The following is a 19,231-nucleotide window of genomic DNA, read 5'->3' on the forward strand; positions in this document are numbered from 1 at the left end:
AGCAGAAAATAAGCTTCCTCATTCTTCTAGATGATATCCCTTCAGATGTTTAAAGATGGCTATCTTGTCACCTCTCCCTTTTCTTCCCTCCAAGCTATATATATCCAGCTCCCTCAAGAATTGGTTTCTAGACCTTTAACTATCTTGGTTGCCCCTCTCTGGACATTTTCTGGCTTGTTGAGATCCCTCTTAATCTGTGACACCCAGAATTGGATACAAGATTCCAGGTGAGGTCTGACCAAAGCTGAATAGAGTAGCATAACTACTTTCCTCCATCTGAGCACTAAATGCATATTGATGCAGCCCAAAACTGCACTGGCTTTGTTGGCTCATGTTCAGCTTAGGGCCTACTAAGCCCGTTAGATCCTTTCACATATCTTGCCTTCCAGCCAGGTGTCGCCCATCCTATAATTTGTGCATTTAATTTTGCTTGCTTAGATGTAGTACCAAACATTTGCCCCTGTTCTTGCATCCCTTTGAGGCATTCTCAGAGTGATGCTGCCAAGATGTTGGATGTTTGGTCCAAAAGGGGGTTTCCCTGGCAACGGGAGACGCGGCCACAGTCCCCATGGCAACGGATGCTTGCAAGGATGTGTTCTGTTAAGCCAGGCAGGAGAGACTCAGGACAGGTATTAGATGGAGGGGACCAGTTATGAGTGGCAAGGGGTGCATGGAAAGGAACCAAAGCTAGGGAGAGGACCAGGAGAAGACCGGACCATTGATGGTGGCAGCTGGGATCTCTGATTCTAATGGGACAGTGAGTCCGCTCTGGGTTTGGATCCAAACTTTGAAGGAGCATTGTTTGACAGTGAAATACGCTGTCTCAGTCTGTGGTGGACTGTCCTTCTTTGGAGGTTTTGAAACAGGCTGGAGGGCCTGTTGGGAGTGCTTGGATTATGAACTCCTGCATGACAGAATTTGGGTTGGTCTGGGTGACCCTTGGTGTCTCAAACTTCTCTCACAAAGGAGATATCCCAGAAAACTTGTGTAATTCTGCAAAACGATTTCACACATCACACAACACCCACTATTAAAGTGGTGACAAGGAAGCATTAACGCGCATCTTTTTACTTTGGGGATTTCAGCGACAATGTGTTTCCGATATCACTTTATTTGCGCAATTGCGTGTGATAATCATTTGCGCACTTACTCGCTATTTCCACTTCATTTGGAAGATGCACTTTAATCTCTCTTTAATGCTGAAATCAGTCCCAGTGTGATAAACTTCTATGATTCTCTGAACAGTTGAATCCATTTGTGGGGCTGGGTCCTGCAATCTTGAATAGCTCCTTTGCAATTCGGACTGAACCCCCAGAACGGATCCCTTACCCTCAGTGGTGTTGGAGTACCAAGATGCCTCTGAATATGGAAAGATGCTTTAGTGTTGAGTCGGATCAGCCGTCCATGTAGATTAGTGATTCCCAAACTTTGGTCCTCTGAGTGTTTTGGACTTCAACTCCCATAAGCCCTAGCTAGCTTGGACAACAGTTTTGGAAGCCCAAAACACCCGGGGGACCAAATTTGGGAACTACTGATGTAGATCTATATTGTCTACACTGGTTTTCAGAGGGTCTCTCTCTCCCGGTTTTCAGATGCACACGAGCCGCCATTCTGATGGCTTTGCATCAGAATTTGCAAAGACCGGATCCTGCAAAAAGCATTTTAAACTACACATCCGACCTTGTTGCATTCCCAGGCTTACCTGGAGATGCTGGGGAGTGGATGGTGTTGCATGCAGACACTGAATTCTACCCCTGAGCTGTGATCTGTCCCCTACAAACACAAAATAAGGCTCCATTTCCCAGGAATCTGCCTTCATACTAAGGCTGGGATCCAAACGGAGCACTTTGCCTGCAATCAGATCTTCCAGTTTTGCACAAGGAGGCCTCACTTTTTCTTTGCACAAGTGCCAATGTTCAAAGGAGGATGACCAAGATGGTCAAAGGTCTGGCAACCAAGACCTAGGAGAGATTAACTTAGAGCACTGGGGGTGTTTGCCGTATGTACTCAACCATAAGTCGACCTCATGTATAAGTCGAGGGCAAATTTTGGGCCCCAAATTACAGATTTTGATCTGGGCCATGGATAAGTCGAGGGTAAAACTTAGTGGCATGTAGCAAAGGATCTAAAGAATGAAGAAAAGGAAAACAATGCCGAAGAACTTACAAAATTCCAGAAGGCATCACTGTTTGTGATCACACTAAAGGCTGAATGGATGAGAGCATAGAAGGGGGTCAGTGCATCCAGGACACATTATGCTCTTGCCTTTCACCAGGGGATGGTTCCCTTTTTTCATAGACATTAAAGTACAGGGCTTACATTGACCCATGGATAAGTCGATCCAGGGTTCTGGAGTCAATTTTTTGACTAAAATTTCTAGACATGTATAAGTATATGTATGAGTATGAGTATATACAGTAGTTGGAGAAGAGAGGTCGGGCAGGAGAGCTTTCCCATACATCTTGTGGGGATGGTTGTGGTGAGCCTTCAAGTCATTTCCGACTTATGGCGACCCTAACCTGTCATGGGGTTTTCTTGACAAAGAGTTGTTCAGAGGAGGTTTGCCATTGCCTTCCCCTGAGGCTGAGAGAGAGTGACTTGCCCAAGATCACTCAATGGGTTTCATGGACGAGCTGGGAATTGAATCCTGGTCTCCAGAGTGGTAGAATTTGAAGATATAGCTGTGCTAGTCTGTAGAATCAGTTCATAGAGAGATCTTGTAGCACCTTTGAGACTAAATGAACGAAATTGGCAGCATGAGCTTTGACTTCAGTCTACGTCCTCAGATGCATCTGAGGAAGTAGACTGAAGTCTACGAAAGCTCATGCTGCCAATTTCTTTCTTTCAGTTAGTCTCAAAGGTGCAACCTGGTCTCCAGAGTCCTAGCCCAAACCACTATGACACACTCTCCTCCAGTATAAATACACTGGTGGGATTTCATTGCTATCAGCATTTTATTGTATTTTATGCAGCCCAATGTTGTCAACACCTTTTGGCAGCAACTCTCCTGTGTTTTGGGCCGGATTCTCTCCCAGCCTGACCTGGATTTTGCGAAGACTGAGCTGGGGGCTTTCTGCATGCAAACCAGGAGCTCTAACCATTGAATTGTGGTTTGCTTGTATAACAACATGAGGACTCTGTGCATAGATCTAGATTTCTCAGCTTATGTATTTTTTCCTACCACGGGATAGTTGGGCTCTACCCAACTTTTTTTTTTGGGGGGGGGGGTTGCATGAGAATTTGCAAAGACTGAATCCTGTAAAAGAATTTTAAACCACAGATCCCATCTCATGTCTACTTTCTGGCCAAAGCTTCCCTAATGTCATAAATATCTATTGGCCTATTTTTATGACAAGGGTGCCCCCAGGTGGCGATGGTTGGTATTGATTTTTAAATGGTCCCATTTCATACTGGTTTCCAGGTAAAAGTAATACAAGTCCAAAACACACTGCAGAAGTAATCCAGTTTGAGACCACTTTAACTGCCCTGGCTCAATGCGAGGGAATTTTGGGAACGGTAGTTTTGTGAGACATTTAGGCTTCTCTGTCAGAGAGCTCTGGTGCCACAATACACTACAATTCCCAGGATTCTCTAGCGCTGAGCCAGGGCAGTTAAAGCGGTCTCAAACTGGATTATTTCTGCAGTGTAGATGCATCGAGTGACCGTTGTTTAGAATAGCATAAACATAAGAGAAAGGACAGAATGTTGTAAAGAAGCAAAGTTCGCAGAAACTCTGATCAAGTGCATTTTCCCACTTTTCTTTTCTTCTTTTTCTTCTGCAGCTGGTGTCATAAAGTACCAACAAAAACTGTGATCGCTATATATTTGGATCTTGGCTACAGCCACAACTGAGATACACCATTCCTCAGGTTTTCGGATGATTCTGCCCAACTTCCACCACCCTGCATACCCTTCTTAGTCCCGGGACACTGCAAGATATCAGTGTGCCATTTCTGCCAGATGGTAGCGGTAATCCAATCCTTGGTCGAGAATATATTTTACCATTTTGACCAGAAGGGCTCTGGAATTGGTTATGCAAGTGACAGATGACTCCACGATGGAACCAGAAACAAGACCGGACCAGTATCCTTGCCCAGCCAAAGGTTAACCACCAGCTCCTCTTCTGCAGGTGAGAAGAGCCTGGTTTGATTTTGTTCAGATACACTCACTTTCTTCATATACAGTAGATGATTTTAGATGGTAGGGTAGGTCATCTTTCTACTCTCAATACTTGAAGGAGTGCCTTTGGATATGGATCTGCCTGAGATTTAAGGCCTGTTGGAAGAGCCCTTCCTCTGTGTCCCATCCATCAGAGGAATATGCTGTGGAAGGACCTGGGAAAGGGCCTTCTGTGCTGTAGATTTAATATAAAATTCCCTCTCAACAGTTGAACAGTATGTGGTGCCAAGTCACTTTATTGGTGCATCACCAGTGTGGGTAGCACAGATGTTGTTGGACTGCAACTCCCAGCATTCCTTACAGCTGGGGCTGCAGGGAGCTGCAGTCCTACAACATCTGGAGGGCCACAGGATTTCCTCAATTTACTTGTTCCACTCAGTCTACAGGACATTTGGCGATATATTTGAGTCACGTTTTTCATGCTTTATGCCATTAACTCATCATTTCTAAGGACTTTTATTCAAATGAAAAGAAGTAACAAATATATATATATATATATATATATATATATATATATATATAACAAATAATGCAAAAAAATAAAATAAATGACAGCACATGGAATAACCAGGAAGGCCTCCAGCAATGTCCTCACCAAACAAACCTGTAAGGCTTAGGTTCTCCGGATTTTGTTGGGCTGCAACTCCCAGCATTCCTTACCATTCGCTATACCAGCTGCGGCTGAGGAGAGTGGATGTCCCAAAAACATCTGGAGCAAGGGTGGGCCTCCAGATGTTGTTGGCTTGGCAGCTCCCAGCATTTCTTAGCCATTGGCTATGTTTGCAAAAGGTGTGAATCTAATGAATGTAATACTGTACATAAAAGATGTTAACCAAGGTTGCTGGGTCCTGCAGTCCAATAAGATCTGTGTGATCTTGGAAACTGCAGGACACCATACCCTTTAGCTGTTTGGCTGAGACAGCCCTGATTAATCCTTTGCCATCTCACTTTCTCAGTTGCTTTTAAAAGGTCCTAGTTTCTCTCTCTTCCTCCCAGTTCTCCTCAACTTGCTCCAACTGCTGCAAAATGAGTTCAAAGTAGTTTGCACTCAGTTAACTCAGCAGTGGGGAGAGGAGAACATGGGGCAAAAGCTTGTCCTTCCCAGTCTGCGCAGGCAAAAGCAAACCGCTGCAGCTGTTCGCAGATGGTTTATTCTTTCCCATTAAAACTTTTGCTGTCTTGACCACACTCTGGTGTTGCTTGGTCACACGTGTCTTGGTCCTCATGTGTGAAATGTTGGAGGGTATGGGATCCCCATCCCTGACTTAAAACAATGCACAAGGGAAAATGTATTTTTGGAAAACTTTTCAGGTTCTGGTATTGTGCTGGTCGTGCTGTAAGCAGGGAACAGAAAGGTAGATAAATTGGCATGAAGATATACTATAATACATCATTTAACACTCTCTGTCCTCCTCTGTAGGCCGACTGTCTACTGGGTAGATAAAATACCCAAGGAACAGCCCAGGTTCACCGTTCCAGGCAAGTTGTGGATCGTTTTAGTTATAGTTAACAGGTCACAGGTAGTTTATAAAAGGTAAAGGTATACCTTGCCATTTATAGGTTTTAGAGTCATAGCCTATAGAGCCCTATATGGCTCAGGTCCAGTTATGGGGTTGCCAGGTTCTGACTATCCCCGAGATTTCAGGGCCAAAATTTGAAACCTAGGGACATCACCTTGTTGCCTTAGGTGACAGGTCCTGGTGACGTTTCAAGGGTCATATCACAAGGAGCAGCCCCTAGCAAAGTCATTAGACACTTAGTTGTAGAGAATATAACATTTCAATAATAAGGACGATCTAACAAAGGAGGTGTGTGTAAATGTGTGTAAACACATCTTATGAGCCCATCTGGATTTTGAGATCTTGCAGGGAAAGGCCTTCTTTCTGTCCCCCCAACCTTTCAGGGACTTTCATGGGGAAGGCTGGGGCTTTGGGATTCTCTTTCTAGAGAGGCTGGACTGGCCTCTTCCATTTTGGGTGGCGGGTGAAGACTTTGTTTCCAGAAGCCTTTGGGAACTGATTGTTTATAAGGAAAGAGCTTTAATTGTTGAAACAATTGTGGCTTTGCAGGCTAGAGCTTACAAGAACTTTCCAAGCATTCTGGCAAGTAGTTAGAATGAATGGCTTTTTAGACTGTATGAATCATTATCTCTCTCTCTCTCCATTCCCTTTTCCCATGAATCCAAGGGTGGGCAAAGTGCACCCCTAAATCCCCAGTTCCCACATGGTCAAGAAGGGGGAAAGGCGTCTGTCTGCAATGAGATCCCATTAGACCAGTGGTCCCCAAACCTTTTGAGTTACCGCTCCTTTTCCTCTTGGGTGACAACCCTAGTACCCCCTGTGCCTTTTTCTTGCAATAAAAGCTGGCATGGACAACACACTTCTCAGTCGCTACTGAAAATTGGCTGCTTGGTTGCTGCTTCCTTTGCACCCAGTCACCTTGGGAGCAGCAACTGAGCAGCTGGTTGAACAGCTAAATGCTACTGGTTCCCCTGGTCTTTCTTGCACTCCAGTTCTTTGACTGAAGGCCCCCTTCTACCCCCTTTTCCCTCACTGACCCCTTAGATCTTTCTTCTGCCTCCAGTACAATACACCTGCTTTGGGAACCACTGCTCTAGACCCTTCTGACTAAATGTTAGGAGGAACTGCCTGATAGTGGAATGGATTGGCCCAGAAAGTGATGCACTTTCTTCCAGTGCAGGATTTGCAACAGATGTTTGCATGGCCACTTGTTGCGTTACTTTATCTCTGGATTCTTGCGCTGGCAGGGAGTTGGGAATAGGTGGTCCTTGGGAATCTTGTCCAGCTCTATGATTCTCCCTTCCCTGTTTTTCTTTTGCAGTCTTAACTTCCAGGCAGGAAGAGCTCTCACAAATTAAGAAGGTGAATGCAGACTTCAGAGGAGACAGGTGAGGGAGAACATGACCAGCCTGGGGGGGAAAATAGGTGGACTGATCTAGCCATAAAAAGGTAGGCCAGTCAGAACCTTCCCAAGATGTCTTGGTGCCTGAAGCAAAGCACAACATGTGTCCCAGTTCCTGGTTCCATATACAGAAAGTGACTGCACTTGCAGTTGACTCAGTGCTGGTGGTGCACAAGGATCCTCCACACACCTTTTTGAATGCGGGAAGTTAAAATTAGGGATTGCAGGGCAGGTCAGGTAAGATACAGTTCTGTCTGCCAAACATTTAAAGTCCTTGCAAAGACTGAGGTGGTGGATACCACTCTGCCCAATAGATGGACCAGCTAATATCCTGTTAGTGACATATATGGGTTTAAGCCCAACTTATGTCATCATCATCATCATCATCATCATGATGCTTTATTTATATAGTGCTGTAGATTTGCACAGCGCTGTACATACAAACAATAAAATACCTGCCCATGGCATACAATCTAAGAAATAATAGATAGAAAGAAAGAAAGAAAGAAAGAAAGATAGATAGATAGATAGATAAACAATACAGGAAAGGGTTCAATAAAACAGGCAACAAATTAAAAACGTCAAATAGCAATAGTCACGCAGTGCCTGGGAATGCTTCTCTGAACAGGTTGGCTTTCATGTGTGGGCTTTGGTTTTGGTGTATGTTTTGGGGTACGTTGCAAAGGTTGGTGTTATTTTCCTTACTCTGCAGTAACCAAAACCACCATTTAGCCACTATACACACACTGGCCATTCAGTGCTGGTGAAGGGAAGAACTGAAGACATGTCTGGCTGTGTTCCTATAGCCGGATGCAAAATACGGTAACATAGCCAGGTCCACTGAGACCTCTGGAAAACACTAGTAGATCTCAGCAGATGATACCATCATTCTGTGTCTGCCTACAGGGACGTCGCTATATGTTTCTCTGATCCTTCCCCTGCTCTCTACTATTGGCCATGGGTGAGGTGCAGTGGCAGAATGAGTCTGGAGAGGGGAAAGCGAAAGAGATTCCACTTGTTTCCACTGGGGTTTAACGCGGGTTACGAATCGAATTCAGATAGAGGCGTGCCCATTTGAACCCGATTTAAACCTAGAACGGTTCTAGATCACCCCGCATGCGTGCCCATTTGAAATCGATTCTTTTTTTCGTCCTTTTTTTAAACCACGTTAAATGCCTTTAACCCGCTTTAAAAAAATAGAAGGGTCGAACCTTCTATTTTCCTTTAATCCGGGATAGTTATCGATGTATTTCAAATGGGAACGTTAGGAGGTGAATCGGGTTACCTGTATGGGAGGAGTCAAGTGCGAGTGGGCCGGCCCCTTGCCTAGTCTGTGTGGGAAGAGCCCATTTCTAACGGAGGAGAGGCAGGGAAGGGATGGCTCCTCGCGAGGAGACATCTGATCTCGCCCAGGCAGGGAAGGGCTCTGATCAATGGAGGGGGGGGGGAGATAGAGCCTTTCTCCCCAAATGGAATCTGCCTTCTCTTCCAACCCTGGAAAGAGAATCTTTGGGAAGAGTGCTCCCTCCCTGCTTTTCCAGCAGCCTCCTTCATTGATCTCTGTGCTCTCTGAAGGGATTCTCCCATAGTTCCTCTGGAAAGAGCTTCGCTTTGTCAGAAGCCTCTCCCATTGATCTCTGGGCTCTCTGAAGGGATTCTCCCTGGCTGTCAATGAAATGGAAACGATGCCAAAAGATAAATCGCTTCCAAATATTCTGGATTAACGTTACGTCATTCTGACGTACTATTGATTGACAGCTCCAAATAAGGTATGGAGGAGAAGAATCGATTTATTTAAACACCGAATTCATGCCAAGTAGGAATGCTTGCAGGTAAAAACTTCGATTTAAAAAACCAGATGGGAACGAAGAATAAAAGCGATTCGGAACGCGGAATAAGACCAGGGTTATTTTGAATCGGATCTATTAAAAACGTTGTATTTTAAATCGTTTCAAATCTTAACCTGCAGACTTTTTTGCTATGCTCTGCCCTCCAGGAATCCTAGCCACCATTTGTAGGAGTTTATGACACTGGGGCAAATTTTGGCATTACAGAGATTAAAGTGCATTTAAAGCATCCCACAAATAAAACACAAAATGACACATTATTGCGCAAATGATTATCACACACAATCACACAAATAAAGTGATGCCGGAAATGCATTGTTGCTGAAATCCTGAAAGTAAAAAGATGCGCGTTAATGCTTCTTTGTGGCCATTTTAATGGCAGGTTTTGTGTGACGTCGTGTTAAATCATTTTGTGTAATTTTGCGATTTTTCCGGGATATTCACAGGATAAACTCTCGATCTCCTTCGTATGATAAACTCTATAGAGAACTCTGTGTGTTTTTACTCCTAATAGATAAATTCATGGATACAAAACAAAATCCATTACTTCTTTTGTTTCCATCACTTCATGACAGGGTGGAATAACTTTGTTAACAGTGTAGGCTTTTCCTTAGTGCCACCTTAAGCGATCATCTTAAGAAGATGCAGACTATGATTCTAACAGGACTGCCTTGCTTCTGCTACATTGCTTTTTGCCATTTTTGCAAAGATGAAAAAATCTTTGAAAGCTAATGGGATGTATTTTTGCATCTTTTAGTTGGCTTAATAAAAGTTTCGTCACAATGCTTACTTTGGGTAGTGTATTTCAGTCTTTGTAAGTTGCTGCTGTTTTCTTCTCTTTGCCAAATCCAGGCCCACTCCTATGTGGCCAGTCTCGCGGGCGGCTCTGAAAGTGGAGGCATCGCCCAGGTTGAGGGAACTGGCACAGCCTCGCCATTACGCCGACGTCTGGGAATTAAGCCGGCCCCGGTCTCTGATGGTATGTGGATTGTTCACCAGCTTCTTCCTTTGCTGTAGGACAATGGTGACTGTATAATGCTTCCATGCATTTGAGATGCCATAGCACCTTGTCGCTGAACCATATTGGCAGACTGTTTTATGTCTGTTATAGCAAATTCACATTATTGTGAAAATTATTGCAGTCAGCTCTCCATAGCTATGAATTCTGCATCCATGTATTCAACTGTCAATGGCTTGAATACACACACACACTCACACACTCCAAAATGCAAAGTTTGATTTTGCCATTTTATATAAGGGATGCCATTTTACTATCTATTGTACGTAGTGGGACTTGAGCATCCACACATTTTGGTATCCATAGGGGTCCTGGAACCAAACACAGGGGATACCAACGGCCCACTGTACTACAATCTTTAAATAGATCAGAAGCCAGGGAAGAGCTAAGGTGTGTCAAAGGAAGATGGCAGAAAAGTGGAATGATTTCAGAAAATGAGTAAGACGTTGGATATCATGCGTTGATGTTGTTTGTCTTCAAGTCATTTCTGACTCAGAAGAGATTTGCAATTGCCTTCCTCTGAAGCTGAAAGCATGTGATGCCCAAGGTTACTCAGTGAGTTTCACAGGAAAATATAAAACTATTTCTTTCCACTTTCTCATAAACCAATGTAGATTATCCAGTCAAGCTGAATATTGGAGGTTTTGGACAGAAAGGAGAGATTTGTTCACACAGCACATAGTTTGATGCCACATAACGTGGGGATGGCCACTGACTTGGAGGTTAGACAAATTCATGAAGGACAAGGATACCAATGACTACCAACCAGAATGGCTAGCTGCTGAATCAGAAGCACTATGTGACTTGCTAAGAATTGGTCAGATGGGAAAGATGAGTGAGAAACTGCTATGGCATCCATGCTCTGGGGGATGCATGTTTGCGTGTTTCCCTGGTTGACCAATGTGAGAAGTAGGGTGATAGATGAGTAAAGTCATTAGTTGGTCCAGTACAGCTCTTCTTAGTGGTATAAAAACTGGTTGGTATTGTGATGCCCTGCTTTCAGAACATGGAAATGGGCTTTGACTCTAAGACTGAAGCACTGGATCTGCTGGAAACCAGCTCTGGCAGAGAGTCTTGCCCATTCAGATACAGAAAGCAACTTACCTCTACCGACCTTAACCAAGCAGAGATAGCAGAGGGAGAGCTTGGGGAAGTCTCAGAGGATTTATAGGAAGCAGCCATAAATTAGGCAGCAGCGGTGTTAACTATAAATTTGTAGTTTTCAGAGACTATTTAGCCTACCTTGCTCTCCATCATGTTCCTGAACCTGTGTGTTTGACCTGGACTGTGTTTGTAGACGCTGGATACTGTCTACCTGTCTTGGATATTGAATAACTCTCTTGCTGGACCAGAAACTTGTGAATGAACTTTTTCTGGTTTGCTAAGGAGTTTATCACACGAAGGAGATCAGGAGTTTATCCTGTTAATATCCTGGGGAAATCGCATAATTACATGAAACGATTTCACACAATGTCGCACAAAATCCACTATTAAAGTGGTCACATAGAAGCATTAAAGTGCATCTTTTTACTTTTGGGAGTTCAGCGACAATGCATTTCCGATATCACTTTCTTTGTGCAATTGCGTGTGATAATCATTTGCGCAATTACTCACCATTTTCACTCTATTTGTGAGATGCTTTAAACACGCTTTAATCTCCCTTTAATGCTGAAATTAGCCCAAATGTGATAAACGCCTAAATAAATGCTGAGCTGTAAGCTGCTCTGTTACTTTGCTTGCTTATTAATTGGCGCGGTGTCTCTATCAGCTGTGTAGAGATCAGCGTTTGGCTGGTCGCCCGAACTGTGTTTAGCAGAGGTACCACCTCTGTGTGCCCCTTTAATTCCTTTCTTTGGTGGTGTCTGTTTCTGCTTGATGCAGAAACAGTGATGGGGAAACCAAGCTCTTTCATAGAAGTGTTGCATTCTTTCCTTTAGGTGAGTAAAGGAGCCCTGACAGCTACTGCAACGCCACGGATCATTGCTCTAGCCGAACCAAAGCATGTGGCATCCCCTTCAAGGGGTAAGCAACTTGTGTTATCGTTCTCCTTAAGTGTCGTAACTTGCTTTTCACGCCAGTCTAGCTGTGGTTCCTTGGGGAGCTCCTGGCATGGGGGTGCTGTCCCATGCTGCTCCTTAAATGAAGCGCATTCCCATTTTCAGACGATCGGCCTGGGAACAGAGCTGTACAAACACAAGGGCTTCTGCGCATTGCTAACATGGTTCCCAAGATGCCCCTTCCACAGCCAAGCGGGGAAGCGGTTCCCATAAGGAATCATCCCAGATGCCTACTTGAAAGGCTTTCCCCCTCTACCCAGAGGCAGGGCACCACTTCAGATGTGCATTGGCACATTTCCCCCCCAGAAGTCAGGTAGTTTCCTCTGATAGTAACTTTGACAGCAAGACATACCTTTAGACTATCCTCAGTTCCTCCAGTGAAAGTTAAACTACTCGCTCTGCCTCCAAGCTGAGAAAAAAGGTTGTTATCAACATTGTATTTGGACACACAATTGTATTTAAAGAGACATGAATCCAGAAGCCTTCGTTGCCCTTAGTCTATTTTTTTTGTGCCAAGATCCTCTCTAGTCACACCTTATTTGAAACACTATAAAAATCTTGGTTACGTAAAACACTGGAAAGAGCCAGAGACCCCAGCTATTGATGGATGTGGCTTTTAAAAGCCTTAGATGTAATGGAAATGGATAAATTAACAACGTTAATGAGAGATAACATAACTAAAGAAGGAGAAGCAGTATGGGATCCATTGTTGAAGTATTGTAGAAAGAGATGGTCAAACTGCGATTAGAAACAGAGAGATGAGGAGTTTTGTTGCCTAGAGAATGGGAAACGAGTGTTTCTTAAAAATGTATGGTAAATGAAACATAAAAAGAGACATAGTTCTAAGAGAAGAAAGAATAATGGATATAAATTAATGAGATGGAGAATGATTTTGAAGAAAGAGGAATATATAATGATGCTGTAAAGAAGGATGCTAACTTAATGGACTGAAGAAGAAAAGGTTACGGAAGGAGTGGGGAGGGAATGGCAAAGAATAACAATGCAAAGAATACGGGTTAAATAAGAATGTATTTTATCAAGTGTGTAAATAAAGAATATTTTGGGGGGAATCTTGGTTACGCAGAGAGAGAGAAAAGTTGAAATGAACCAAAATGGCATAGGAGAAATATACCATCCACGTGGGGTGTATATTCACCCCATTATTTCCCATCCCTGGTTTTTGATAGCACTTTAAATAGGCGCAAAACATTTCTGATCAGAAACAACGCGGGGGGCGGAATAAACGGAGGCCTACACCTTCATTGGAAGGTATATTAGAAGCATTACACCTCCAGCGTTTCCCTCTTTAGGAAAGGGCTGTCTGTGCTGAACTTGGTCCCAAACTCTTCTCTTTTTGGTTTGCCCTTCCAGAGATACGTAGAAAAAGCATCCATGGTCCCATTGTTGGAGTGGAAAAATTTAATGAACTCTCCAAACCTCGAGTCTACGCCTTTGAGGCCCCCCGTCCACCCAGGATCTCCAGAGCGGCTCTCGAATATGTTCCTAGCCCTCGCATTCTTGAAATCAGCCGTCCGATGAGAGTAAGAGGCAAAGTGTCTCACATGATGTAGGGGTTGCGCTTCCTTGACTTTGGTCCGACTGAAAACTTGATTAAAGGATCTCAGACCTAAAAACTGGGCATGATGTGTCGTCATTTTGAAATAATTTCTTGGTTAGCATTGTGGTGGGTTGGATAAAATGTTGAGCCCAACACAGCTCTTGGTCGCGGGTGTCACTTTTACTACAGCTTGGAAATGCTCCTCTGTCTTGAGAATAAACATGGGTTATGTGAGTTGTTTGCCTTCAAGTTGTTTCCAACTTATGGTGGCGCTTAAGGCAAACCTGTCACAGGGCTTTCTTGGCAAGCTTCTTCAGAACGGGTTTGCCATTGCCATCGTCTGAGGTTGAGAGATTGTGACTTGCCTAAAGTCACCCAGTAGGATTTAATTACTGAGTTGGGGTTCTTGTTCTCCATAGTCCGATGCTCAAACCACTACATCGTGCAATTTCCTTTTTATTGACCCTGTCTTGTAACAGATTTCCCCCAGTATCTTTCCAAGCTTAGCTCTACGGACCATCTAGTTTCCCTTATTTCCTTGATAGATCCCCCTGACTTTCCAACACCATCTTCTCCTTTGTAGTTCTCTTACCACCTTAGTCAAAATCATCCAGGACTCCAACCCAAAACCTGTGTATGCGATAGGAACCCCTTCTGGTGAGCAACCCAAGGCTGCCTATTGCAGAAGCAAGTAGTAGTAGTCTCCTCTCAGCCTCCACCTGAAGTACCACTCTTTAGGCATCCTATTGATGCTCTGCGAAATGGTTTATGTGGATCAGAATATGGATTATGTCCTAAGAAGACTAGATTCTGTCTTCAACTATGTGGTTCTCTAGGATCTAAAAACAAGATACAGCAGTACATGTAAATGTTTTAGACTCTTAGGCCCAATCTGCACTGAAGAAATAATGCAGTTTGACTCGCCTTTAACTGCCATGGCTCAATGCATTGGGATTCTGGGGTTTCATAGCGTGGCAGAATGGGGTTGGACTGGATGGCCCTTGGGATCTCTTCCAACTCTATGGAGTTTATCACACTGGGGCCAATTTCGGCATTGAAGAGAGATTAAAGCGCATTTAAAGCATCCCGCAAGTGGAGTGGAAATGGCGAGTAACTGCGCAAATGATTTTCACACGCAATTGCACAAATAAAGTGATATCAGAAATGCACTGTTGCTGAAATCCCCAAAGAAAAAAAGATGCACATTAATGCTTCTTTATAACCACTCTAACGGCAGGTTTTGTGCAACGTTGTGTGAAATCATTTTGTGTAATTGTGCGATTTCCCCAGGATATTCACGGGATAAACTCCCAAACTCCTTCGTATGATAAAATCCTATGATTCTGGGCATCGCGATTGAAGAAGGATATTGTCAAGCTTGAACATGTCTAGAGGAGGGCAACCAAAATGGTGAAACGTCTCGAAGCCATGCCCCATAAGGAGCGGGTTAGCGAGCTGGGTATGCTTACCCTGAGGAACGGAAGATTAAGAGGCGACATGATAGCCATGCTTCAATATTTGAAACGATCTCCTACTGGGGATGGAGCAAGCTTGTTTCCTGATGCTCCAGAGACTAACACACAGAGCAATGGATGCAAACTACAGGAAAAGAGATTTCATTTAAACATTAGAAATAGCTTCCTAATAGTAAAAGCTGTTCAACAGTGGAATAGATTTCCTTGGAATGTAGTAGAGTCTCCTCCTTTGGAGGTTTTTAAACAGAGGCTGGATGACCATCTGTTTGGAGGGATTTAATTGTTTCTTTCTGCATGGCAGAATAGGGTTGGACTGGATGGCTCTTGAGGGATCCCTTCCAGCTCTATGTTCTCTAATGCGGTGTTACTCTTTTCTGCCTTACGTTACCAAGCATTCTCAACAATGTTCTGCAAGGCATCTACTGTTTTATGGCAAGAGCACTGTCTGGCCATTGTAGATCCATCAAACAAATCTGAGGCAGTAGGCTGAAGTCTACGACAGCTCATGCTACCAACCCCTTTCTTTCAGTTACTGTACTTAAAGGTGCTACAAGATCTCTTTTCGTACTGATTTAAGTGACTAACACAACTACATCTTTGAACTGTAGATCAGTGTTATTCAAAGTGGCGGTGCAAGGCCAGTGCTGGTCCATGGCAGGTTTCCAGGAAAGAAGGTGGGGAAAGTTGCAAGTGGGCACAAAAGGGCTCACTGTATATTACTTGTGCCTGACTTCAGATCCCTTGCCATGCACTACTTTAGAAGTGGGTGGAAAATAGGTGGAGACCAATGGGTACATCTCTGCTTGATTTGCAGTAAGCCAGCAAGGGTTTCTAACGCCCTGAAGTTTAATAATACTGAGAAGGCAACATAAAGCTCTCCCCAGTCCTAAACATATTTTTATTTATATATATCCTGCTTTTTGTGAAAACAATCAAAGCGGCATACAGTACAACATTTAAAATCATACAAATATATACGCCATGTCACCCCTTAAGAAAGAATTAAACAATCAGAATTACCTCAATTATCTCCCCTCACCTTTTGCCTCAGATTTCCACATCTGCTCCTCCTATCTGCCTCACATTTTACTTCATTCTTCCCAACTGGTCCTCCACCAATTCCTCATGTTTCACCAGTTTTCCTCACTAACTTTCCTATTTCTCCCTCACATTTTACCTCATTTTTACCTATCTATCCCAAATATCTCTCCCCCATGTTTTAACTCACTTCTTCGCACTTGCCCTAGATACCTCTCCTCACCTTTTGCCTCAGTTTTCCCCACACGCTGTTCCTATCTTCCTCACATATTACCTCACTTCTCCCTACCTGCTTATCCTACATCTCTCCCAAGTTTTTTTTACTTCAGTTCCTCCTGCCCCAAATATCTCCCCTATTACTTACTTCAGTTTTCCCCACCTGCTCTTCCTAACTCTCCCTGACATTTTACCTCAGTTCTCCCCACATGCCCCAGGTATCCTTCTCACATTTTGCCTCAGTTCTCCCCACCTAGCCCAAATATTCCCCCCTCACTTTTTACCTCAGTTTTCCCCATCTGCTCCTCACTTCTGCCTTACATTTTACCTCAGTTTCCCCCACCTTCCCCAGGTATCTCTCCTCAACTTTTACTTCAGTTTTCCCCACATGCTGTTCCTATCTTCCTTATGTATTACCTCACATTAGACTACCTGCCTATCCTATCTTCCTCACATTTTACCTCAGTTCACACTACCTGCCTATCCTACCTCTCACCTCACATTTTACCTGTTTCCCCATCTACTACTACCTCTCTCACACCTTTTACTTCCATTCCACCACCTACCCCAAATATCTCCCCTCACCTTTTACCTTTCACCTTTTACCGTCTATTATCCCCTCTGTTGTAAGCCACCCAGATTCCCAGTGATTGGGCGACATATAAATAAATCCTATTATTAAGTTTTTCCTATCTGCTCCTCCTATTCCCCTCACATTATACCTCAGTTCTTCCCACCTGCCCTTCTAATCTATCCCTCACCTTTTACCTCACTTCCCCCACCTACTCCAAACATCAGTTCATCTTTTACCTTGGTTCCCTCACCTACCCAAAATATCTCCCCTCACCGTCTACCTCAGTTTTCCCCATCTACTCCTCCTTTCTACTTTACATTTACCTCAGTTCTCCCTACCTGCCCCAGGTATCTTCCCTCACATTTTACCTCCGTTTCCCCCCCCTGCCCCAAATATGTCCCCTCACTTTTTACTTCAGTTTTCCCTATCTGCTCCTCCTATCTCTCTTCACATTTTACCTTGGTTCTTCCTATCTGCTCCTCACCTCTGTCTTACATTTTACCTCAGTTGTCCCCACCTGTCCCAGGTACCTCCCCTCACTTTTTGCCTCAGTTTTCCCCCCACATGCTCTTCCTATTATGTGCCTCACATATTCTCAGTTCCTCATGCCTCAAATATCTCCCAACACATTTTACCTCATTTTCCTCATCTGCTCTTGCTATCTCCCTCACATTTTATCTCAGCTTCCCCTTCTGATCCTACTACCTCTCCCTCACCTTTTACCTCAGTTCCTCTATCTGTCCGAAATATCTTCCCTCACCTGATACATGAGTTTCCCTATCTGCCCAAGGTATTTCCCCTCATATTTTACCTCAGTTCCCCCACCTACTTCAAACATTTTTCCTCATTCTTTACCCCCGTTTTTCCCACCTGCTCTTCCTATGTCTCTCACTTTTTACCTCCGTTTTCCCTCTCTTCTGCTTCTATCTCCCCTCAAATTTTACCTCAGTTTTCCCCACCTCCCCTCCTACCTCTCCTTCACATTTTACCTCAATCCTCCACCTACCCCAAATATCTCCCCTCATCTTTTACCTCAGTTCTCATCTGCTCCTCCTATCTACTTTATATTTTACCTCAATTTACCCCACCTGGTTCTCCTATGTAGTTTATATTTTATCTCAGTTCTCCCCACCTACTTCAAATATCTCTCCTCACCTTTCAGTTTTCCCCACCTGCTCCTCCTATCTACCTCATATTTTACCTCCGTTTTGCCCACCTGGCTGCCCCAGGCATCTCCCTTCACCTTTTGCCTCAGTTTCCTCAACCTGCTCTTCCTAAGTTTCCTCACCTGCTCCTACCTCTCCCTCAAATTTTACCTCAGTTCCCCCACCTACCCCAAATGTCTCCCCTCACGTTTTACCTGTTTCCCCATCTGCTCCTCCATACATTTTACCTCAGTTATTCCTACCTGCCCCAGGTATTTCTCCTCAGTTTTTCCCACCTCCCCTCCTACCTCTCCCTCCAGTTTTACCTCAGTTCCCCCACCTACCCCAAATACCTCCCCTCATCTTTTACCTCAGTTTCCCCCATCTGCTGCTCCTCCTATCTACTTTACATTTTACCTCAATTTACCCCACCTGGTCCTCCTATGTAGTTTACATTTTACCTCAGTTCTCCCCACCTACCCCAAATATCTCCCCTCACCTCTCAGTTTTCCCTACCTGCCCCAGGTATCTCCCCTCATCTTTTACCTCAGTTTCCTCCATCTGCTGCTCCTCCTATCTACTTTACATTTTACCTTAATTTACCCCACCTGGTCCTCCTATGTAATTTACATTTTACCTCAGTTCTCCCCACCTACTCCAAATATCTCCCCTCACCTCTTGGTTTTCCCTACCTGCCCCAGGTATCTCCCCTCACCTTTTACCTCAGTTTCCCCAACCTGATCTTCCTACATTTCCCCATCTGCTCCTACCTCTCCCTCAAGTTTTACCCCAGTTCCCCCACCTACCCCAAATATCTTCTCTCACCTTTTACCTCAGCTTTCCCTATCTGCCCCAGGTATTTCCCCTCACATTTTACCTCAGTTTTCCCCACCTCCCCTCCCTCAAGTTTTACCTCAGTTCCCCCACCTACCCCAAATACCTCGCCTCGCCTTTCACCTCAGTTCCCCCATATACTCCTCCTGACATTTTACCTCAGTTATTCCTACCTGCCCCAGGTATTTCTCCTCAAGTTTTACCTCAGTTTCCCCACCTACCCCAAATACCTCGCCTCACCTTTTACCTCAGTTTCCCCATATACTCCTCCTCCTATCTACTTTACATTTTACCTCAGTTTTGCCCACCTGGCTGCCTCAGGTATCTCCCCTCACCTTTTACCTCAGTTTCTGCAACCTGCTCTTCCT

At 44.2% G+C, this 19,231-nt stretch overlaps 1 protein-coding gene across 1 annotated transcript; it reads left to right on the top strand.

Moving 5' to 3' along the window:
- The first annotated feature begins 593 nt into the window (after positions 1 to 593).
- On the top strand, positions 594 to 13,594 carry THEG (theg spermatid protein). The gene is made up of 7 exons (XM_042478887.1): positions 594 to 629; positions 3,783 to 4,129; positions 5,600 to 5,658; positions 7,021 to 7,087; positions 9,801 to 9,927; positions 11,904 to 11,988; positions 13,395 to 13,594. The coding sequence occupies exons 2-7, from the start codon at positions 4,047 to 4,049 to the stop codon at positions 13,592 to 13,594; spliced, it is 621 nt and encodes a 206-aa protein (XP_042334821.1). The 5' UTR covers positions 594 to 629; positions 3,783 to 4,046.
- Positions 13,595 to 19,231: the final 5,637 nt, after the last annotated feature.

This window comes from Sceloporus undulatus, chromosome 7 (assembly GCF_019175285.1).
Source record: "Sceloporus undulatus isolate JIND9_A2432 ecotype Alabama chromosome 7, SceUnd_v1.1, whole genome shotgun sequence".
Taxonomy (NCBI): domain Eukaryota; kingdom Metazoa; phylum Chordata; class Lepidosauria; order Squamata; family Phrynosomatidae; genus Sceloporus; species Sceloporus undulatus.

Coding starts and splice junctions, on each gene's coding strand:
- THEG (XM_042478887.1), top strand. CDS start 4,047: ATGACTCCACGATGGAACCAGAAACAAGACCGGACCAGTATCCTTGCC. Junction 5,659..7,020: donor GCCCAGGTTCACCGTTCCAG/GCAAGTTGTGGA, acceptor TTTCTTTTGCAG/TCTTAACTTCCAGGCAGGAA. Junction 11,989..13,394: donor TGTGGCATCCCCTTCAAGGG/GTAAGCAACTTG, acceptor TTGCCCTTCCAG/AGATACGTAGAAAAAGCATC.